A 24,504-nucleotide genomic window follows, 5' to 3' on the forward strand; every position below is an offset into this window, starting at 1 on the left:
ATGTCGCAGTTATCAGCCGAATGATGAGGGCGGAGGCAGTATATACAATCCATATGTCCGTCCCCCTCGTAAACTTTTTTCAATCCGCACGTCGCGCATGGACGGAACAGCGCTTTCCTGAAATGGAGGAAAAGTTTTCTCGAACTCCAACTCCAGTACACAACCTTGTACAAAATAGTAAGACGACGCAAGGAGATCCCACTACTTTGGAGACGGTTGAAATCTGAAGGGGAGCCGTGGGGGTGGGCCTCTTATACTGGGACGGCCTACGGAGCATGCGTAGGCGGGTCCTAAAAGGACGTAGATAGGACACAAAAGTGTCGAAAGTTTTCCTATAGGAAAAAGCTATATATGTGTACCGAGGGGTCCCAGTCTGACGACGGGGAATATTCTAAGCATGTGAATCCATGAAAGATCCAATGCTGGAGAATGAACGTTCCCTTAAACAGCAGGTGCAAGTGTTTGGGGGTGTGTATTGTGTCTGGGAGGGGACATGGTGATGGGGTTTGTGGGGGCTGGGGGCTGGCCAGCAGGGAACATAGTTCCACTACTTCTTTTCGTGTCACTTTGACCACTGGATGTATCCAACTACTTTGTGCAAAACATAGAGACTATTAGGGACACCATTAGTAGCTCTGGGTCCTATACATCTATGTTGCAAATATCTCTGACCTCGCTGGAGGTGATTTCTGTTTTAGTGAGATTTGATCATCTTCAGGCCATCAGTCCATCTGAAGTCGTAAAATCCGCAAAGTTACTAAAGCCGTCCTCCCCCTCGGATGAGATTCCTTGTTCGCATTACAAACTGGCAGCTAAACACATAGATGCAATTCTCACAGAGGCATTAAACTTGTCCCTTCAATATGGTTTTACACCTGCAGTTTTAAAACATGCATTGGTCATTCTGCTACCTTGGATGCTGCTTTACTGTCGATCTATCCTCCAATTTCTTTGCTTCCTTTTTCCTAGGAAAATACTAGAGGTTATATTTACTCCTCAGCTCCGATCTTTTTTGGAAGATCACCAGATCTTAGATCCTTTCCAACTGAGCTTCCTTACGTTTTGGTCTCAGTTCTGGATGACTTAGTTCAGATTAGGGATCAGGACAGGGTGGAAGGCCTAATTTTATTAGAACTGTCTGCCGCCTTTGATATTATTGACCACGCAATTCTGCAAAATATTGGTATTGACGGCCATGGTCTGGAATGGTTTAAATCTTTCTTGGGCTCACGCTGACAATCTATCTCCCTGTCCCATTTTAGATCAACCCCAGTTGCTGTCACCTGCGGTGTTCCTCAGGGTTCAGCACTTTCCCCCCTTCTTTTATGTCCAACCACTTGTCGGTCTTATTAGTTCTTTTCTCTGCTATGCGGATGATACGCAGATCTTATTTCAGTTGGACTTGGAACAAGACGGCACTGCAATACAGTTTAAAACCTGTCTAGAAGCAGTCAGCAAGAAAAAACAGAGGTGTTAATAGTAGGTTCACCTGCCACACCTCTGCACTGGACGTCGGCTTGCTGGCCATTCCACCTTGGCCCTTTGCCCACCCCAGCAACAATCGTAACAAATCTGGGACCATATGTAGTTCCGGTTTCCTAAAGGTGAAACAACTGAAAATAATACTTCCCTATATTCCTTCCCAGTTTCAGGCCGAGGTCGTCGCTGCCATGATAAATGGCAGCCCTGACTATTGTAATGCTGTCTTCTTCGCTCAACCAGCATACCTATTAAAGAGGTTACAGGTTCTACAAAACAGAGCAGTTCGCCTAGTGAAGGGCATCCCATATAGTCTGCCAGTTTCAGCTGCATGCTGAAAAGACTGGCTCCCGGGTGCAGCACACTCTGTGTACTATCCACCGGGCGCGTTATGGCAGAAGTTCTCGTGTTGTTCCTTATCGTCCTGTTCGATCCCTGCGCTCTGCCTCCAAATCTCTGCTTGAAATTAAAAAAAACGTCTTGAGCGGTGTGGCGACGGGCCGTTTCTGTGGCTGCTCTGAAATTATGGAACTCTTTTCCTCTATCGCTCTGCAAAATCCAGGATTTTTATCTCTTTAAGACACATGAAAAGACCGATCGGTTTTGCTTGCGCTATATAAGTATCTGATTGACTGAATGATTATGGATCCTGAAAGGAGCTCAGTGTTGTAGAGTGCTGTGAGAGGAGTGACTAAGAACCCAATGCAGGCTTTCATGAAGTTGGAAGGACAGTGGCTTATCTAAGCTGAAAATGCCTTCATATGGAAGACACTCTTCAAGATTTCCAGCTTGGAGACCATTTGCAAACTATTCACTTCTTGAAAGTACTAGAAACTGTCCTCATGGATTATATGGTAGCTTGTCCTCATGGGTTATATGGTAGCTCTCAGGAGTGCTATGATTAAGCTCTTTTCCAGATCAGTTGTATTTCCTTGATCTTTCCATGCTGACAACACACTCATTTACTCTACCACAAACTCCATGCCTCCTCCCCCCCTCTCGCTGGACTTTACAAATCTCTCATGTTTCTCTAAAATCGCATACACCCATCAACCCTCCTTTCATCCTATTTAATTTTCTACTCCTCCACAGAGTAAAGTCTTGAGACCCCGGGTCGGGACGGCCCAATCACACTTATATAAGCTTCTGTGCAGTAAGATCACGATGGTGACTGAAAGCTGTATAAGAAATGATTCACAGGGGATGTTAATAAGTAGTTTTAATATGGAAAAAGGGGGAGCGGGGGGCACGTGCAGCCCATTGTTCTTTCACCTAATTTTTCCTGAATGTTTTGGGAAGGGAACAGAAATCAAGATATGACCAGACAAACATTGCTGTGAAGAGGAAACCTTACAGGTGAACATTAAAGCTAGGGTGTGACCATGAATGTGGGTCAGGCCCGTCACCCATCGGGACAAGGCATGGTTTGACATCTCGGTGAGTAAGTGGACTGCCGCAGAATGAGTAACATTGTTGATCTCATGTGGAGGGAATCCCAATACCAAAACCTGGTGGGCAGGACTGAGGATCAATCATAAGCTCTGGCCATTCCTCCCAGAAAGATTTGTCGAGACCTGGAGTGCTGTAGACTAGAAGCATTGTTAATGGGGGATAATCATTGAGCAGAAATTTGATCACCATATATTCAAATGATCCTTAGGAATTTAGGGGTATTAGCGAGTCCCTGATGGTATCTGGACAAGGAGGGATACATTTACACCAATCTATATGTTTGTGGAATAGCTGGAATCCTTAAGGTAGGTGTGCACTGAAACCATTTTAGCACTCTAGGTAAGCCAGGTGTAATCCTTCCTAAGGTGGTGGATATTAGAAGAGACTTGCATTGCACAGAGAGCGTTATTAAGGACCACTTTCCATGAGCTAGCATTAGGCTTTGTCAACAGGCTCATTTGGGAAGGGATGCATACCAGAAGAGAGTACCCAGGATTCACTGAGAATGTGAAGCACTGTAGCATCCAACCTGGTAAGCAGCTATTATTAAATCCAGGAACATTATCGAGAGACAATCTATGGACCATTTTAGGAGGCAGGGAATGGCTGCTACGATGTCCAGGGTGTGCCAATGAAAGACACTGTAGCGGATGTCAGGGGGAGGAGGCAAGCCTACCTGAGGTGGTTTCTGAAAGGTTTTTAGGGAAGTCTCGGTCGACAGGCCATAAACTACTCTGATTAGCCTAGATAGATACAGTTCCATTTGTATAAAGGCTAACAGTGAGTTTACCATGGATTCAGAGTCCACCAGATCTAAAAACCTTGCTCATCCCTAAATATAGTTAGCGCCATGGACATCATTGTGATCACAATCTTCCAAACTAACGGGTTGTTAGAGTAGAATAGGTCTATGACAATGAATCAGACTTTATGCAATATTATCCACCAGGAAATAGGGTCAAGATAGGATAGTGTGATAAATCCTCGGATATTGTCCCTTCTCCCCTAGTGGGAGTCATTTCTCATAAGGCCAGGGAGGAGAGGCCGCTACCCGATAGTCCCCCTTGGGGTGGTACTCAGCAGGAGGATCTCATGGGGGTGGGCTCTGCTGGCCTGACTTGCCTGACCCTCGTTAGTGGGACACTGGTTTTTCCCTTACTTGTGTCAGGTTGTTCTTATGGGAAATCATCATCCTTCCAGGTCACCTCTTCCTCGTCCCAGTGTTAGATGGAAGTGGGGAGGGGGAGTTGTGTGTTTAATAATAAGTAGGTGCTGTTCTCACCTTAGGGCTACAGTTTTGTGTATGATAGAAAAGGATGGGTGTTCCTAACTTCCTCTGATGGGAAGTACAAGGGTAACAGAATTGAATGGGTAGTTGTTCCTGTCTTAGTAAATTATTTGGGAAAGACAGTCGAGAAGGAAAGGAAAGGTTTGTTTTAGCCTTAGACGTTGATTTCTTTATCTTCCCTCCTTTTGAGGGGAAGTCAAAGGGTATGACGGGGTCTGGATGACAATACCCCTTAAAAGCCCCTTTGACTTCACCTTCCTCGCTTCTCGAAATGTGGGGATACCACGTCATGCCCAGGGTACCCTCCTTGATGCAACCCCAGATTCCCCTACCCGGGTGATCCTCCCGCACTGGTCCACCCCCAGGGTCTGGATCTGAAGGCGATGGCCATGCCCTGGCCGCCTGAATAGGGGATTCTTGGGGTCCACATGGGAGAGTACCCCTAGGTTTCTCACAGGGACTAGGGACAACTATCGGAGGTGAACGCGATATAACACCCTGTTCCCTTCACCTAACCCTCCTTTACCCTATGTCCCCATGTACATGTCTCATACCCATAGTATTAACTTAAATGGGACTATGAAGAGTACAACCGACCCAAGGGAGATCAAGGGTAGAAGTACTGAGACAAGGAAGAACTCAAGGGACTCTGAGGAAAACATGCAGATTAAAAGAACTGAGACAAGGAGAGGGTGCAGAGCCATGAAGAGTACTCCTAGGAACCATAGTGAGCAGTCTAGTTGTTGCCAGCTGCTCATTGGTCAATGTAGAATAGAAAACGAAGAGAGACTCAGGAAGCAGTTGTTTAGTCCTCCCTGGAGGAGCTGCAGGAGCCAGCACGGGCCAGGAAGGTAGAAGGAAACAGACCAGGATGCCAAGAGGGGAGCTGGAGGGACCAGGGCCAGTCCACAGTGGAAAGGACCAGGCGACAAGCTGGCAGAGAGAAGCTCCTGAAGCCTGGGAAGCATGTGAAGGAAAGACTGCCCTGCCCAGAGGAAGATTGGGACTGCAGTGTTCCCGGGCGGGCCAGAGCCCACTTATCCAACGACAAAGAAGAGGGGTCTGGGACCCACCACTATATGAGATCAACACCAGTCATCTTACTTGTCGTGGTGCTCTGGAAAAGAGGGCTCCAAGTACCTGCACGTAAAGACAAGGGGTCTGGGACCCACTACACGAGAACCACACAAGCCATCTTCCTTGTGGGGGGTACTTGGGAGAAGAGGGCTCCAAGTACCCGGACATAAAGAAGAGGGGTCTGGGACCCACTCCCACGAGGAGAAGGGAAGCCACAGATAAATTTACCAAGGACCATACTTGGCAGGGAAGTACACCAGGTTGGCCCAAACAGAATGAGAGAAGCAGATGTCTGGGACCTACGAGAGATTTTGCAATTGGGAAGGAAAGCCCAGGGGAAGGGAATCCTTCCCTGGGGCATTGTGAACTGTGTTGAGCAATAACAGTCTTGAGAAAGGCCAGGGGAAGGGAGACATTCCCCCCCCCCCCCGGTGCAGAGAGCGTTGTGTTGTTGTGTCATACAAACCAGAGAAAGGCTAGGGGAAGTGAGACATTCCCCCCCCCCCCCGGTGAAGAGAACTTTGGGTTGTTGTGTCATACAAGCCAGAGAAAGGCTAGGGGAAGTGAGACATTCCCCCCCGGTGAAGAGAACTTTGGGTTGTTGTGTCATACAAGCATGAAAAAGGTCAGGCGAAGGGAGCCATTGACCCTGGTGAAGGGAACTTTTGTGTATTGTTTTGGGAGAAACAGAGAAAGGTTAGGAGGAGGGAGTCATCTCCCTAGTGCAGTGGAACTTTATAAAGCCAACTTGCGTTGCCTTTAGTGGAACTTTGCTTTGTTGACCTCTGCAGGAAAAGGATTGCCGTCTGGGAAAAGACAGTCATTCTCTCAGGCAGAACTAACCAGGGAGAATCTGGATGTGAACCTGCTGTCCAGAAGAAGGGAGTCATTCTTCTGGACCACCAACCTTTTTGTGTTTGTTAGAGTCGGATTAGAGTGTAAGGGTCAGAGTGAGATTTTAAACACAGGACATTGGATACGGGTTTCTAACTTTCTGACAGACCCCTTAGTATTTCTGTTGAGGCAGGGAAACCCCTCTCAGAGTTAGGGATAGGTAGGTTTTTCTTTTCCTAGGAAACCAAACAAACCTTGATTTGTGAATCATGCCTCCCGTGTGTCAGTCTCCTCACTCCGCACCCTTACAACAGAAAGAGGCACCGCTTGAAAAACATCTTTAAATTGTTCGTAGATAGGCCTGGGTGAATAGGCACTACAGAAGGACCAACCGGTATCCAATTAGTGATCATGCTTAGGGGTGTAATAACAGGAGTAGGAAGGAACACTATGTTATGTTATGTTAAATGATTTGTATTGCGCACCTGGTACCCGAAGGCTGATGGGCGCAGACTGACAAACACAAAACAGACCACAAATACAGCAGAATAGTTATCTAACCAGAGTCACCATTGGGTGGTTTAGGCAAAAAGCACTATGCTGATCTTGATTTAGAAACAACATGAACCTCCCAGACACACATTAAGACTACAGAGTGTAAAGATTCCTATAATGAAAGGACACTATGCACTCATCCTCATTCAGTCTTTGGCAACTTCCGGTACCTTAACTAAAAAGGCCTTCAATGTCCTCACAAAATGGCGTTCCAGCTCCCTTTGACAAAACTAAAGGATCCAGTGAAAGCACCGCCTGCAGTGATCACTGCAGCTGCCATCATATAGACTTTAATGAGAGGCACTAACACTAGATGCTCAGAGCATCCCAAGCAAAGCAGAACTCATCTAAACGTGCTGCCTCCGAGATCCCCACTTGGCACAAATACCCGTTCACACCTTCTTTATCTTTCCCATTATGAATAACATGTTGTAAAGCGGTACACGTGGTACCGTTCCATTGCCTCGAACAACCAAGAAACGTAGTCACACGCGTAAATGGTTACATACAGAGAATTTGCAAATTAATTCGACTCCAGTATGCAAACAAAAGGGGATAGGCTCGGTCAGTAAGAAATGACATGTTCATATTTTATTCATCAAATACACACGTTAGCATAAAAAAATCACAACAACAAATGGCAAATCATAAGACTAATGAAAATACATTAGAAAGTCATGCCACTTTGGTACTATCTAAAACTAAGGCAATTGATCTATATAAAGAGAGAATACAGATGTAAAATAGCATATTTTAATAGCTGCGCCTAATTACATGTAACCCTGCTGCAGTCAGGGTAAATGGCTATATTTCTCTCAATTAAGAATTATTAAACTGTTTGAATGAGCAGAAATAGTACCAAAGGATACATTTAGCAAATTGTCATGAAGTGCTAAATCAGTGTTAAAAAGCACACAACCCAAAGTGCTAAATGTCTAAAGTGCTAAGTCAGTGCTAGAAAGCATGCAACTTAAAGTGCTAAACCGTTTAATTTGTAGATAAAGTGAATAGCATGAGGGCTGATCAGCTTTCAATGATGCCAGTTACAGAAAACGCATTTCCACCAAGAGAATGTGATGGGCGGTACCAACCTTTTAGTCGGGGTTGGCGCACCAGATGATATGTGGGTAACCACTGCATCGTTCATGTTGGTCAGAGGACGAGGAGGGCTGCAGTGATGAAGAACACAAAAGAACAAAAGACATTAGTAAGTGCATAGGCTATAAACTTAAAACAAATAGGTTGTTGGGCCTGAGCCAACAGGATCGGAGACATTATACACTACCCATACACTCAGATGCTATTCACATATGCATTCAGTCACAAGCCATACACTTATAGGCTATACTTGCCACAACAAAACATTGAAAAACAATATTTAAAAAATCCTCTGAAGCTAGGAGTTAAAAAGTAAAGTTTACAAAGAGTAAAATGCTATGCCAACATAAATGGATGGACATGGGCTTTGGCTTTTTTGGCAGAAGGCCTGGCTAGAGGCAGACGGAGGAGCAAGGCCCTCCTCTTGAATCTCCTCTAGAGAAGCCTCCCGGTACTTAGTTCTGGGCCCTGTCTCCTGCCTAACCTCCTCCCTCACTAGATACTCTACTCCTCTGTTCATCTGGGCTTTGTGTCCCTTCCAGTTACCTCCTTCAGTATCCTCTATTTGTTTGCCCATCCATCCTCTGTCCCACTCACGTCTCTTCGCCCCTCTGGGCCACACATTCCTCCCTTACGGGTGCTTCTGGTTCGCTCCTTCAAACACCAGCCTCCACCTCCCTCCACTGTGGCCCTCCTTCACTCCTTCAAGCTCCACCCTCCTTCACTCCTTTGAGGAGCACCCACTTTCCTCTCTTCAGTCTCTTGCCGCCTCCCTCAACCTTCTTGATTACTCAAGCAACCTTCTGGCTTTCTCCTTAGTTTGGTGGCCATTACTTGACAATATTCTCACCTCTACCTTAAAGTCTTTCACCTGTTCCCGGAAACTATAATCTCTTCATTAAACTTTCTAACCCCCCTCCTTAAACTCCTCCATCTCCTTCTTAGTCTCTCCAGCCTCCTTCAACAAAACCTCCACCACCTCAAGCGCCTCACCCTTTCTCCACTTTACCCTGCTCCTCTAATCTCCTGATCGATACACTGTGCTCGTTCCTCCTGCTGCTCCCCATCTATTTTCAAACTCCTGCCACCATCCTCCTTCCTCCAAGCTTCCCACTGACTGAGAGTCTGGATTTATTTAGTGCCTTGGCCTTGCTTTCTAGCCTCTCTTTTGAGAAAGGGGACTCAGGTGTGCATACTTGATATGAAGTACTTTGGGGCAGTAGTTTCCTGGGACTGGATGGGTCTCTAGTGTTTGCTGGACTGCAACCTTAGAAACTACGTCCACCATCTTCAAGTTCACAATTTCCTCTGGCTGGTGTGGTAGGTAGTTAGTAGGTACTTGGCTTAACTCATGTGCCCATCTTTGCTTACCTGCACACGGACTAGGGGAGCTGATCATGGGAGCTGAGCATGCAGTCACTGATGCATCAGAAGAACCAATGTTCCGTTAAAGGTGCCATTTTTTGCGCGATTGGTTTTAAGGGGAACTGGTATAGTGTTTGCAGGTATATTTGGTATGCCCCTTAAAGGGTCTAAGTCCTATTTCTACATGGGGGTGACTTTGGTACCCAGGTACTATATTCCCTTATTGTGGTCCCTAAAGGTGTTGCCTTGGGGTCCAACCCGAGACATTGGGGATGTCAGACCTGGACACACTGAGCTTCACAGAGGAACAGATTCAGACAGCTATCAGTGGACCCTCCATTTTCGATAATATACCAGTGATTAATGCGGCCAATTGACAGTTACAGTGGAACGGTTATTTAGACAAAAAAAGAAAGGCTTTTGAACTGAGCTACATGACCAACTTCTCAAAGAATACCTACAGGCAAATATAATCCCCTTAGGATCACATATTCAGACTGCTCCAGTTCTCTTTCTAGAGGACGACGAATACAAGCCAGGGTTCAGCCAAATCTCTAGCAAATGCAGTAGAGATGTGATGCTGCATACCATAAACACCGGTGAGTGTTTAGTAGTCAAATGATATCTTCTAGAACAGTCCTTTTTGAACAATAGCCTGATTGTGGGCACAACTGGAAGCAGTGAATAAAGTGGTGGAAAATATCACGCTTCAATCTCCTAAAAAAATCCAACAAACTTAAAAATGACATCAGCACTATCTCCAAAGAAAAGACATATCCTTATCTCTCTGCAAACTATAATCCTACATTGAGCCTGTATTATAACCAAGGCTGCAGCCAGGGTAATAGACAAACCAATAGGAGAAAGCGGCATATTTTTCTGATATCAGCAGTTTATCTACAGACGAGGGACAAAGTTCAGAACCCGGCACCTCAACGCCAGGTGATAATCAATCTTTTCTAGGCCGAGGCCAGACTCGGGGGTTGGAGACGCGCATGCCAAAAATTAGGCGATCCAGGACAGATCCAAACCAACTTTTACAATACCAGGAACAGAGGATACCCCCGCTACCACCCCCATCTTTAATCTGTCGGGAGCTGGCCTGTCTGAATCAGAAATTAGTGTTCTTTCTAAAGGATTACGTTTTGTACCGACTCAAGACACGAATTTAAACCATATGGAGTTGGAACTCCGAAAATTCTTCAGAACAATCCGAATTGGAGCCTTCTTCCACAACAGGGAAGCCATGAAAGAGATGGCCAATACCAAATTCAGGCCAAAATCGAAGTTCATTCTGACACATGAGACACCCCGAGAGATTCTCACATTCGAGAAATGTTATTGAGGGATCTCCCACGTCAATTCCACCAGCAAGGAAATGATGGTCAATTCAATAATATGACCTATGCAGAAACTGCAGCACTTCGAGAGCTTACACTAAAGAAAAAAGGTTCTATGTCATATGTCCGTGTTTTAAAGCCTGAACACAACAAAGACATGTTTTGTTTGGCCGTTTTTGTGTTGGCTTTAAAAAGCAGAAACATGACGTACTGACCCCCTCCTTCCCTATCCCCACCCTATCCCGCTGATTCTCTCGTTACTGTGGGGGGGATTAACGCCCCACCCCCAAATCCCTTCATTTCAACACCCACTGCCCCCTTCGCGCCTCACACATGCATCTGCCCCACACATAGGCACACAGACACATGCATGCCAAAAACTCACCTCTCACTCCTGCAACGACTCCACAGGGGCTCACAGAGCCTGTCAGCCCCTGCACGCAGTCGTGTGCGGTGGGAGCATGATAGTTCGATTTAGAAAGACAGCGCTGTGTGGTCACAGAGCAGTCTTTCTAAATCGATCTTTTGTTTGGTTCTGATTTTTAAAAAAGGTCTTTTGACCTAATACCGAAAAATATCACCATAAAGTCTGCTGATAAAGGCGGAGGAATACTGGTGATGGGAACCGCACAATACATTCCAATGGTATCTGCTCTAGAGGAAAACCGTGAACACTATGACAATATCATCTCTGTAGAGCCCATGGGCAGATTAATGTCACATCTTCAGGACCCATGTACAGATGCTATTGAACAGGGTTTCCTCAGCAGCAATGAGGCAATGCTCTTGACGTCCAGAGACGTCAGGTAACCAGCCCTCCACACATTGTCAAAACATCATTAAAACAGTACTGATCCCCCATGACGCCAGATTGTCTCCATATGTGGCTCCTGTCTCGAACCCAGCAGACAATACATTAACACGTTTTTTACAACCCCTTGCGTCCATGACAAAATCCTACATAAAAGACACAACGGCAGTCATTAACATGGTGGAAGGGTTGACATACAATGATGAGGCAAGCATCATGGCCTCTTTAGACATAGTTTCCTTACATACCAATTACCCCCAAACAGCAAGTTTTGGAAATAGTGCAGAATGCATTGGATGCAAGATCTCTGCCACATGTAGTCCCTACACAGTTCATTATAGAATTACTACAGGTGACCTTATGTAACAACTTCTTTTCTTTTAATAATGATCTGTAATTACAGCAAAAAAGGCACGGCCATGGGGGCTGCATTCGGCCCGAGTTTGGCCAACATTTACATGGCTAACTTTGAGGATAGAAGAACAAGTTACTTTCTTACCTGGTAACGTTCTTTCGATGGGATGGTCCGACGACGTATTCCATATCTATGACAGGTAATGTCCACAGCTGTGCTGCTTCGGGAAATCTTTGGCGTCTGCGTCGATGACGTCGATGCGCCGTCCCCGAGGATCTTCTCCGACGGCCGACGTCACCCTATGTGATAAGTAGGACGCACGACGCCCATAGCCTCAGTTATAGTTTTTTCCCAGAACGTGTGCCACCAGTTTTCTGCCAGTCAGACACACAAGGCCTTGCGGAACGCAAGCTGCAATCGCAAAAGAAATTCTGCAGCGGGGAAGGCAGCGAGGGAGCGATATGGAATACGTCGTCGGACCATGCCATCGAAAGAACATTACCAGGTAAGAAAGTAACTTGTTCTTCGAGGGGATTGGGGCCTCCGACGTATTCCATATCTATGACAGACTCCCAAAGCAGTACCAAGCAAGGAGGTGGGAAAGAATTTAGAATACAAAGTTAGCATGTCCAATCAAATTGCGGAATAGAGAACTGCCTTGCCAAAGGCCAGGTCTTGCCCTCTGATGGAATCGAGGGAATAGTGACGTACAAAAGTATGTACTGAAGCCCAGGTGGCTGCATCACAGATGTGACGAATAGGAACTCCCCTCTGCAGAGCAGTAGACGCAGCCACTCCTCTGGTAGAATGGGAACACTCTTCAGACGAGCGCTTAAATATGGACAGCGCCGCCAGGTGACCTTTAATGGTCCCCACTTGCAAGCCCCTGTGGGCCAAAGAAAGCAAAAAAGACAAAACCATGGGAATGTCACATTCAAAAGGATCCACATTCTGAACTCTGCACCTGTCGCAGAACTTTCTCCAACGGCAACGGTACAGAGACTTTGTTGCCGGCCGCCTGGCCGAGAGCAACACCTCCATCACGTCTTCAGGGAGGTCCCAATCCTTATACCTCAACCTTTCAGAAGCCAAGCGTGAAGATTGAGGGATCTGACCTCTGGATGGAGAACCTGGCCCCCCTCCCATGAGAGCAGATCGGCTTGGTAGGGAAGACGACGTGGAGGGCAGATGGACAAGTCTAGAAGGTCCGGGTACCACGTCGTCCGGGCCCACGCCGGAGCAATGAGGATCATCCGGGAACCGAACCTCCGTAACCTCCGCAGCACTTGCGGGATGACGGGGACTGGAGGAAACGCGTACAGCAGTGGGAACGACCACTCCACCACGAACGCGTCTCCTAAGGCTCCTTTTGGAGGAAATTCCCGCGAGCAAAACCTTTCGCACTTCCGGTTGACACTGGAGGCGAAGAGATCCACTTGAGGGGTCCCCCAAAGGGCGAAGATCTCCAGGAGAATCTCCTGAGCCAGCTCCCACTCGTGAGAGATCGTGCTCTGCCTGCTAAGAGCGTCCGCCGTCTCGTTGTCGTTTCCGGCCAGATGAACCGCCGAGATCGAAACTTCCTGCTGGATGGCCCAGAACTCGAGCTGCATCGCCTCCCTGCACAGCGGAAGTGACCTTGCCCCCCTATTTTTGTTGAGGTAGTGCATGGCCACCGTGTTGTCCGTTAGAATCAGAACACTCTTTCCGCGCACAGTCGGCAGAAAAGCCTTCAGGGCTAGCCTGACGGCCCTCAGCTCCAACAGATTGATATGGAGTCCGGACTCTGACGGAGACCAACGACTGCTGATTGTCAACTGGTTGGCATGAGCTCTCCATCCCGTGAGGGATGCGTCCGTCACGATCGTCACCTCCGGCCAGGGCAGCCAAAATGGGGCCCCCTTCATCAGATTGCCCTCGACGGCCCACCACAGAAGGTCCCGGGCTACCGAGGACGGCACCTGAACAGGGTCCGACAGCCTGCCGAAGGACTGAGACCACTGGAGCTTGAGTGCCCACTGCAAAGATCTCATCCGCAGACGAGCCTCTGGCACCAAAAGAATGCAGGATGCCATGAGGCCGAGCAGTCTCAAGAACTTGGGCAAACTGAAACTTGTGCACCATCTGCTGAATGTGAAGAGCCCTCACCTGAGGAGGAAAACACTGCCTCAGGGACGTGTCGAGCACTGCTCCGATGTACTGGAGCCGCTGCGTTGGTGTCAAATGGGACTTCTTTAAATTGAGGGAGAAGCCCAGCCTGTGAAGGGAGTGGCAGGTGACGGACAGATGATCCAGGACTTGCTCGGGAGAGCTCCCCCTGATCAACCAATCGTCCAGGTAGGGGTAGACGTGAATCCCCCCTTTCCTGAGATGCGCTGCCACCACCACCATGAGCTTGGTGAAAACCCTCGGGGCGGAGGTCAATCCGAACGGCAGGACCCGAAACTGAAAGTGCGAGTCGCCAACCGCGAACCTCAGGTACTTCTTGTGCTTGGGATGGATCGGCACATGGAAGTAAGCATCCTTGAGGTCGAGAGACACCAACCAGTCCTGAAGTTGAAGGGCCTGGAGGACTTGAGAAAGAGTGACCATCTTGAACTTGTCCTTCCTGAGGAGTTTTTCAAACCGCGCAAGTCCATGATGGGTCTCAATCCTCCGTCTTTCTTTGAAATAAAAAAATAAGGGGAATACCATCCCTTGTTCCTCTCCACTACAGGCACCAGTTCTATGGCGCCTTTCTCCAGCAGGGTTTGAATTTCCTGCGCAAGGAGCGGATCCGGACACTTCAAAGAGAGGTTCCCTAGTGGATTGTCGTGAGGCCTCTGCCGAAAAGGAAGACAGTAGCCGTGGGTTTTGATCTCCAGAACCCACACATCCGAAGTAATGGCTTGCCACTCTACAAGATGCTGCGCCAGCCTTCCCCCAACCGGCGAACCATGGGATCTGGCCTCATGACTGAGTGGTAGCGGCTGCGGCGTTGCCTGAGGGTAAAGAGGCAACTGCTCGAGCAGCCTTGGAACCTCGAGTACCTTTATTTCCACCTCTGGCACTCTTACGATGGCCTCTTTGACTGCTAGATCCCCTCGCTTTACTGAAGGACGAGTAATAGTGAAAGGAACCTCCCCTCCATTGCTGTCCCCTAGGACGAAAAGGCGGAGGTTGGCGAACTGCAGCGCCCAATGACTTCGCTGCAGCTTTGGAGGTCTGCAACCTCTCAAGGCTCTAGTCAGCCTTGCTGCCAAAAAGGTGTTCACCGTCAAAGGGTATGTTGAGGAGCCGGGACTGCGCATCAGGAGTGAACCCAGACTTCCGCAACCACACAAACCTGCGCATTACGGTGCTCGCCGCCATGGACCGGCTGACACAATCCGCCAAGTCCAAACCCGACTGAACGCCTCACACATGGCATCCTTGCCATCCTGAACCATAGCAAAGAAACCATCCCGTTCGTCCCCTTCGGGAATATGTTCAGCCGCTAATGCAACACAGTTCCACAGAGTGTGTGTGAAACGAGACAAGGCACATATGGAGTTGGCTGCCTGAAGCGCCATACCCCCCGAAGAAAACACTTTCTTCGCCCAGCCATCAAACGTTTGTCGTCCCTATCCGGAGGGATGGTAGGATACGACGCCTGCTTTGCCGGGGCCGTAGCCGCCTGCACCACCAATCTCTCCGGAGTGGGGAACCAAGACAAGTAGCAGGTGTCGCTACTGGCTGGACGGTATTTTCACGACAAAGACTTGCCCACTGCCGGGAGACTCTCCGGAGCAGTCCAAGCCGCTGCCACCCTTCTCTGCAGAGGCATATGAAAAGGCAAAACCGGGTCAGTGGGTGGACCGAGATCAAGGATGTCCGTGAGATCATCCTGAACGAACGCCCCTGGGGGAGCTGACCAACCCAAGTATTCGGTAACCCGAGACATAAGGCGCCAATATCATCAAACTGGCTATGGCCTGAGATAAGTTCATCGGGAACCGTAACCGGAACCAAGCCGCCATCAGAGCCTTCATCACCCTCAGAAATGTACTCCAGGCGGGGAGAGGAAGACCTCTGGGGACCAAAGCAGTGCCTGACCTTAGCCAGAGCCTTTCTAGGGGCAAACCCTGTGCCACGGGGCCCCTCCGACACCACCGCCTCGAAAGGCGTCGAGGGCGCCGAACGAGTCGGCGCCGGCGTCGACAGAAAAGGCGTTGACGTCGAGCGAATCGGCGTCGACGTCAGCTGCAGCGCCGACAGCATCGGCGGCGTAGACACAGGCCTCGAAGCCAGAGCTCTGAGCGTGTTTCTCGCCGACATAGGCGCCGACGGCGTTGACGACCCCCTCGGAGGCAGAGCCTCGAGAGAAACATCGACGACCTCGGCGCCACAGGCGTCGACGTCTTCTTCGAAGACGGCACAGGATCACGCAGTCTCGAGCGCGTCGAGGACCGGGACCTGGAACGGGCATGGTGAGAACGGCTACCCTTGTCCAAGCGGGACCTCTTCCGCAAGCCGTGCCGACCACCCGAGCCCGAAGGCGTACGGGCGGTGTCTCTCGACCGGTGCCGACCGACCCCACTCGGAGGCGCGGACGGACCGGTGCCCTGCGATTCAAGAATCGCTAGCATCTGCTTCCCGAAGGAAGCCCATTCCTCCGGTGTCGCTTGCATGGAGGGATAAGAGACCCGCCGACGGGCGGAGTCCTCGGAAGAGGACGGGGAAGGCGACCTATGCCGGCGCTTCTGGGAATGCCTCGAAGAGGCGGGGGAGTGGCGAGACCGACTCCTGGAAGGAGACCCACTGGACTTCCGACGATGACGCGGAGAGTCACCCCTCAAGTCATCTGTCGAAAGCCCCGCAGACCTCGACTTCCGGGGCTTAGACACCCGGCCTACCGACAGCTTCTTCTTGCGTTCCCGCAAGGCCTTTGCCGTGAGCGACTGGCAGTCGACACAGTCGTCCGTATCGTGGGCCTCCCCGAGGCACCAAAGGCAGGCATCATGCGAGTCCGTGACTGACATCTTGGACCCACAGTCCCCGCAGTTCTTGAAGCCCGGACGCGGGGTTGAAAATGAGAAAGACATCGCCACGAACAGGTCTTCACAACAAACCAAACAGGTTCAACGAACCGAGAATTGAAAACAGCAAACTCCAACGAGTCGAGGCGTACCGAGATTCACGAAGCGAACACGTTCGCGGAATGATCCTACTTATCATATCGGGTGACGTCGGGTGACGTCGGCCGTCGGAGGAGGTCCTCGGGGACGGCGCATCGACGTCATCGACGCAGACGCCAAAGATTTTCCGAAGCAGCACAGCTGTGGACATTACCTGTCATAGATATGGAATATGTCGGAGGACCCAATCCCCTCGAAATATATATCAAAATAATCCCTACACGTCCCAAATTACCAACTGGGTACGCTAAATAGATGATATATATTTTTCGTCTGGACAGGAACGGAGGAATCTCTCTGAGAATGTGTGCTTTGGTTGAAACAAGGTGACATGAACTTGACATTCACATGTCAATTCGACAGGCAGTCTATTCCATTCTTAGACATTATAATAGCCCACTCCAATGGACGATTAGGCACAGACCTATATCGGAAGAGCATGGATCGAAACACATTGCTTCTGTACTCTAGCCAGCATCCAAAGGCCCTAAGAGACAATGTGCCATTTGGGCAATGTTTACGTCTATGACGTAACTGCACCTTCAAGGATGACTTTGAACTCCAGGCTAGAAACCTATCCGACAGACTCAGACAGAAGCTTCACGCGCAAAACCATTAAACACGTGGCCAAACGACTAAGGTTCACAGAGAGATACTGCTATCCCCAAGAATTGAAATAAGAAATCAAGATCGGATCGTCTGTCACAACCTTTGGCAACCATACCAACAAAATAAAAGAACGAGTAAAAAACATTTGGCCACAGGTTGCAGCAGCAAACCACCCTTATTTGAATTAAAGAAAGCAACAAATCTTAGGGACAGATTGGCTCACTCTAGATTTAACACGGACTCCATGAATGTGATCCAAAACACAATAGAGTCCATATGGCATCCGCAGAGAGAATCACAAAGGGGCCACATTCCATGTGGCCACTGTAATGCCTTTCTACTCACTTCAAAAACATTGGAATTTAGCCATGGCGATGTTAAGTGGCAAATACACTATTTCACGAACTGTAATACATCCAATGTTATCTACGTGATCAAGTGCAGACGTGAACTACTATACATTGGAATGACCACCAGAAAAGCCTCTACGAGGATCATTGAGCACAGAAGTCGGGTAACAACACACTTTCTGCACCTCTTGTTCAGTATTTCCAACAAATGAACCATGGAGTTGATGATTTCAGCTGGTTCATTTTGGATCATGTGAAACCCAACAGATTACATTTCTCAGGCTTCACCCGCTTATTTAAGATAAAGCAAACTTGGATACACAGATTACATACTCATGAATCTGGCCTTAATGAAGAACTAAATTGGGCCTCTTTGCTTTGAAGCAATGAAGAGCGATCATTTTTGTGCTCTATAATCCTACAATCAGTCTCTACATGCAGTATTATTCTCCTCAGTGTTGTATGCCATCTCAGACACACAGCGTGGTGTCTGAGACAGTACCACCTACACAACAGGTCCCCCTGACGTTTCTGCATAGTTCTCTGTTGGGTAGGACCCCGAGGTATGCCAGAGTCATAGCGGACGTCCGTGGACTTAGCAGGGCCCAACTCCCTCCCCGAGAATACATGGAGGACTCAGTCAACGGCAAGTTCAAACAGTTTTTCTTGCAGCCAAAACCAACCGGGATCGATACAAGAATCAGATTCCAGCATGTGCGTGCAGGCCATTTTTGTTCAACAAACCCGTCATTACTCGAGCCGCTCTCCACAAAACCTATTGCGGCATGCGATTGCCCGTCAGGCGCATGATAACCTATATAAGTGCCTATAAATTATTCTGCTGGAACTCGCATGTCAGGTGGCTGGCCAGTTCCTTCCCCAAAATCCAACTTACTACATTGTTGCAGTCGTGGACCTACCATTGGCTCTTGCCTGTTGCTACCCACCCCTAGGGTACTAAACTGTGATTGGCTGGAGCTGACGTCCCGGTGCCTGGAAATGGTTCTCTGCTCACTGTGTAACTTTTCAAGGTGATGGGAACGATTATGTGTCTCTATTGTAACTTGTGTGCACCACATTTGCCGTATGAGAATATTCTCCTGCTCTGCGCAACATTTGTTGCTTGTTTGTTGCATACTTGTTGCAGTCTGTGTCTGGCTGCCTGGGACCAGCTCTCCTTTCTCACACCCGCTCACTGTCCATTGTCTGAACCAGCTGTATCACATGCTTGGGGACCACGGAATTGAGCTCTACAGCTCAGAATTATGAGGATTTTATTCCCTTTTCTGCAGCTGGTCCCTTGATGTCTGGGAATTGGAATGTCCTTTGTATCTCTTGACCTGGGCTGCGGGTCGTGTCTCACACATCTTGCTCTCTGTCCAGCTTGAATCAGCTTAGCTCATCCCTTGCTCAGAGGCCTGAGGCCTGCTGTAATTTTCCTAAACCTTATAATGCGGTTTCTACAGTGTCTATGCTATACTATATTCTCCATAGGTTAGTCACACTCAGCTTTGTCAGGACCCATAGGTGCTCCTGCAGTTCCATAGGGTTATTCGCGTTTAAGCATCTGCAAGCTTTGCTCAGGATCTCTTGTGCCTTGTGGTTTCTGTGTTGCTGTATTTGGCTAATGGCAAAAATAATAAAAGCAATGACAGTGTGTATATGTATCTGTCTTCAAATATAGAACTGTACGCTTGTGTTCATCATGCATTCGAAGTGTGTGTTTGTGCAATTATCCATTCTATTTCGGACTAATTCCTTACAGACCAATGATCAATAAATATTTTGAGAGCCATCCCCTCAGCCAGCCATAAAGACCAGGTGCGGTACGGATCTATCCATGTGTGGATGAGGCAACGCAGGCCATGGTCACAGACACCTATATGGACAGCCTGGACTAAGCACCAAGAAGCAATGTTGCTGAAGTTGATAGAGACACCATGACATAGCAGCGTTAGACATGAATCATTTGTGCCATCCACACTTCGTGACACAAACACAAAGGGTTCCAGAAGAGATGTGGACAGATGGGGAGAGCGCAGCGAGAGGACGGTGGACACACACAGCACGTCCCAAGGCAAAGGAATGAGGAGGATGTGAGACAGGGCTGTGACAAAGGTGAGCCGTCGGAAAGGTGAGGAGGTGTATCCCCAAGTTGAAGGTGAGCCGGACGGGGTAGTAGAATCAGAGACAATGCCTCGGCAGCGGCCCAGTGGGTACAACCTGAGGGAAGCCCCGAGAGCTCCAGAGAAACTGAGAGACTATGAGTGGTGAGAGCCCACAAGACTATTTGAGTTTCCACATGAAGGGGGGAGCAGGTACCTGTGCCGGACTAGACAACACAGGGAATAGCGTATGGCTTTGTAAATGTTTATATTAAGATTTTTGTTAATTGGGATAAGGGAGGAATGTTTATCCGCCTCACGTCCGGCATGCACAGTGACATGAGGTGCAATAAAGTACCCTCCTTGCTGGAAGTTCGGGACGCGCCATGTAACTGGTGTGTTGTGTCTTCTTTGGCTCCCACGCTGCCACTAGAAGGCCTAGCCTGATCCCCGTCGGCTATCCCGGCAGGGAAATTTACATAAATACTAGGCTAACATGGCACCTGCGTTACACACTGGACAGACATGGAGTGCATGGACAGAGTAGCAAGGCCGGCCACGTGACGGTTACCGTAGTTACCTCAGTAAGCTACTCCAGTTGGCTTTCGGTGTACGGATCGCGACACCGCAGCATGCTGCGAGTATCGCCATAGCGCGCATCCCAAAGAAATGGTACTGGTAAGCCTTGCATCGCCTAAAATGATAATTGTGGGTTACCTCTGCAAGACACAGACATTTTTAACATGAGCAGGACGGTACTGAAATGACTCACACAGGGATCCCTGCTGAGACACTCAGAGGCACACTCGCACATTAATATGATGACTCAGATGACAGATAGAATCCACGGCATTAGGACACATGCAGGCTCTACCTGAGAGATACCGTGCTAATGAATAGTACGGCATGGTGGGTAGAGAAAATCACTAACTTTCCACCCGGTCTAACGGCCCCTATATGTCTGTACATGAAATAAGACTAATGCTGGTTTCCAACACATAACAATGGTTGCGACTGAGGTGAATGTGGGCTCCGGCACTTCACACTAGTAAGCAGTGAATTACAACACCTCACATAGAGGTAAGTGACAAGTGATCTTGGATCTGTTGTCCTTTATTATTAATAAACTGCATTACAGAGTAAAACCAAATTGCATTTAGCCTTTATAGACATGAGGCAAGCTTTTGATGGAGTCAACCGGCAGATGCTATGGGCCAAACTAATGAAATGGAAATGTCCTATGGCCCTTCTCAACCCAATAATGGCACTACATACGGAGACCTCTTTTAGAGTATGCCTGTCACGACTCGCTCCCTTCGCTCCCGTTCCCACCATTTGGGGGCATGATTTGGGGTTTATTCCCTACTGGACTTTTCCTCCGAACTTTATGCTACAGTGCTGTGATGATTTGGGAGCGCTAAATCCCTATTTTCCAAGCTACTTCCCTTCCGGATCCATTCCAGGTTTTTGGCAGCCAGCATGCTTCTTTAACCAAATGACTATGCTTCCCAGAATGCCTGGCCCACTGCTCCACCTCCACCCTTGCAACACAAAGTTGGGTGGAGGATAGGTAACAGCTGTGGCGGCAGGTGCAGAAATCAGCACACCCGAGGCGTGTGCTCGTTAAGCAGCTTTAAAAGCCTCAGTCTTACTTCAGTCCAGCGCTGGTCATCGTTTGCAGTGTTCCTGTTTTTGACTAGTCCCTGGTTCCTTGCCTTTGTACCTACTTCCTTGTTCCTGTTTTCTTGTTTCCTCCGCCCTGAATTTCGGATTCATGCGCTAATTGATTTCTGCTCCCTTGATTCCTTTTTTGTCTTCCTCTGTTTGCAGGCAGCATTTCTCAGTGCTTTCCCCTTTTAGATGCAGCCCAGTTTGTCTGTGTTCTATATTTCTTTGACTCTGTCCTTTGCTGCTGTTACCCGTTTGCCTTAGCCTTCCTCTTAGTTTAGTTTCCTGTCTTTCCCTTGGAGGGGTAGGGAGAAGCTTGCATAGGTTATTTCGTTTTTCCCTGCTCCTGATCCTTACTTTCTAGAGGATCCATTCCATGTTTTCCACTGCACTTCTGCATTTATTTTCCCTTTGATTATTAGGTGTGGTGTGCAGTAGTAGCTAGCTCCTGTGTGAATGCTTATGTTTTCCTCACTATTTTGTAAACACTATTCCAACTTAGGTATTTAGTTTTCCTTCCATTGCTGTTCTAGCCTTTCGGGGTCCCAGTTTCATTCAACAGGATTCGTGGGCTAGCTGACATTCAAGAGGTTTTTCTCGTCCTCGTGAGTACAGTTCTTAAGTTCCCTTATGTAATACCATCAAGAGTGTTAGTACACAGATCCTGTCATTGCTTGCCCTCCACGTGGGTTTAGCGCTGTCAGTACCTGTAACAGCAATTGGGGGTAAGGCGCTTGCCGACTTTCCTCGCGGTCAGGTGCTTACCCCACATCCCTTTTCATATATTGGTTTTGATGTCACACTCTATTTGCACTCCTGGGTTCTAGCATACCTGAGTCGTTGTTCCTGGGTGCACATTTCCCTTGCCATATTCGCTGCCTTTGTACTCGCCTGACTAATCCTGATATTATGACCAGCCCAAAATTCCCATTGAATATGGCAAGTTTAAGAAAGAAAGGCAGCAAGGCCTCTAACAAGTTTGTACAGAAAGCTTCCCCTACATTTATCTGTGACAATCAAATCACTAGTCCTGACTCCAATGAACTCCTTGTCACGAATGGGCATTTACGTGCAAAGTATTTTTCCCATAGGATGGCACATCCTACATGGCCTGATCCTAGTTCTATCTTTGGTTTTGATCCCGATTCTATGTCAGCACAAGCCTTAGCCGCAGAAAACACCACACTGTTAGACTTATTATACGAGAGTACCTCTGTTGTTGAACCCCATGATTCCAGTTGTGCTTCACCTCAGATAGAACAGTTTCATGATACAAACATAAAGAATGGAGGGGTTTCTTGCATAACTTCTGTTTTCTACCCTCAGTCTAACGCATACTCCCTTGCACAGGTACATACTGTAGTCCCTAATGCCAAGAGGTCTAATGTCAATAGTTTGTTTAAGGGAAACACAGACCAAGTTGGAAAGATAAACTATAAATCACAGAACCTGCAAGCAGTAGAGGACAATGTACAATCGATGCACATCCAGATTGCTAGTGCAGGATCCAGCCCTGATGCCACTATGCTTCCCCCTGTGCCTACTGAAAGTGATGTACAGTTAATGCAGGGCATGCTAAGAGCTAAACTTGAGGAGTTAAGACAAGAATTCATTTCTTTACAAGAGGAAAATAAAACCTTACACTCTTTACTGAATACACCTCAGACTTTATCTGTTGATGTGGAGGAAGTGAACACTGTTCAGCCCCTGAGTGCAGAGACTTTGGTAAACCATGATATTTGTCGATATGTTAGATCTATTGGGAGTGAAGGTCTTTCGTCTAGCACAGCGCTTAATCTAGGCACAGGTTCTAACAATTGTTCTGCTGTTTATCAGGGATTGCAGTTAGCTGAAGAGTTACAAGCCACTCCTTTACCAAAAATTACCTGTGTAGCAGTTTGTCATAATTCTGAGCTAGCACACATACAAGCTTCTGATTTCCAAACACAATCCACAATGGTGGCATACACAGATTCAGTCACTACCGTAGGCTTAGGCCCTGCTCTTGATACAGCTGCTGAGACTGAAGTAGATGTTAAAGCTGATGTGAAAAACAATGTTACCTCTGGGTTCACTCTTCCTTCTGCCAATTCTGATCAATACGAACAGTCGGAGACAGTACAGATTTCATGTTCTGATGGACTCATTCCACAGTATACTGAACCGAAGAACCGTCAGGCGGTTCCTGAACTGTTGATTGGTAATCTGCCTCTTTCAGAAGCTAAAACAGAGGAATGGACAATAGACGAAATCCTGATTAACAGAGACTTTACTATGGTGATTCCACTGGTTGATTTTGACTTCTACAAAGAAAAAGACTCCTTGTCACCCACTAAAGAAAGGGACTGCAAGGGTACAGCTCAGTCTTTGGTTACTGGTGCCAAGGAGTCTACTGCCCTAAAGGTGCCCTTCATTCCTGAGCCACCAATGGGTCTGTCAACTTCTGAGACTTCTGTCTGTCCTCCTACAACCATTGACTCTTCTATGATTCAATCCACAGCCCTGCAGTCATCTTTGGCACACCTGTCTTTAACCAATGAACCGCTGCCATGTCTGCCATTTACTCAAGAGCCAGTCCCAAAGACCTGGACATGTTTGTATCCAGCAACCGAGATTGCTCCAGCTTGCATGCCTTCAGCCTCAAGGTTTCCCCTGGCCTGCCTGTCTTCCGCTACAGTGACTCATCCTGCAGATCATCCTTCAGCTTTAGAGCCTCCGGTAGTCCATCAAAAGAGCATGTCTTCAGTCCCGGAGTATACTGAGTATTTGCCTTCAGTTCATGAGACGCCTGTATCCTGCATAGCCTCGCTGCCAATATCAGAGGTATACCTGTCTACACCATCAGATCCTGCTGTATTTTCTTCTGCTCCAGCGATTCCTCCTGAATCCCAACCATTTACAGTCGATGAACGTCTAGCTTGCCTTTCTTTTGCTTCAGGAGGAGCACCAGAATGCCTGCCTTTTC

At 48.0% G+C, this 24,504-nt stretch overlaps 1 protein-coding gene across 7 annotated transcripts in view; it reads right to left on the minus strand.

Moving 5' to 3' along the window:
- DTNB (dystrobrevin beta) overlaps positions 1-24,504 on the minus strand; it is a 1,559,893-nt gene that overhangs the window by 540,119 nt on the left and 995,270 nt on the right. For all 7 annotated transcript variants that reach the window (XM_069605562.1, XM_069605560.1, XM_069605561.1 and 4 more), the window contains one exon: positions 7,777-7,854. In XM_069605562.1, coding sequence (XP_069461663.1) covers positions 7,777-7,854 — 78 coding nt within the window. The remainder of the gene's footprint in view (positions 1-7,776; positions 7,855-24,504) is intronic.

The sequence above is a fragment of the Ambystoma mexicanum genome, chromosome 4p, assembly GCF_040938575.1.
Source record: "Ambystoma mexicanum isolate Mex_15411 chromosome 4p, UKY_AmexF1_1, whole genome shotgun sequence".
NCBI lineage: Eukaryota > Metazoa > Chordata > Amphibia > Caudata > Ambystomatidae > Ambystoma > Ambystoma mexicanum.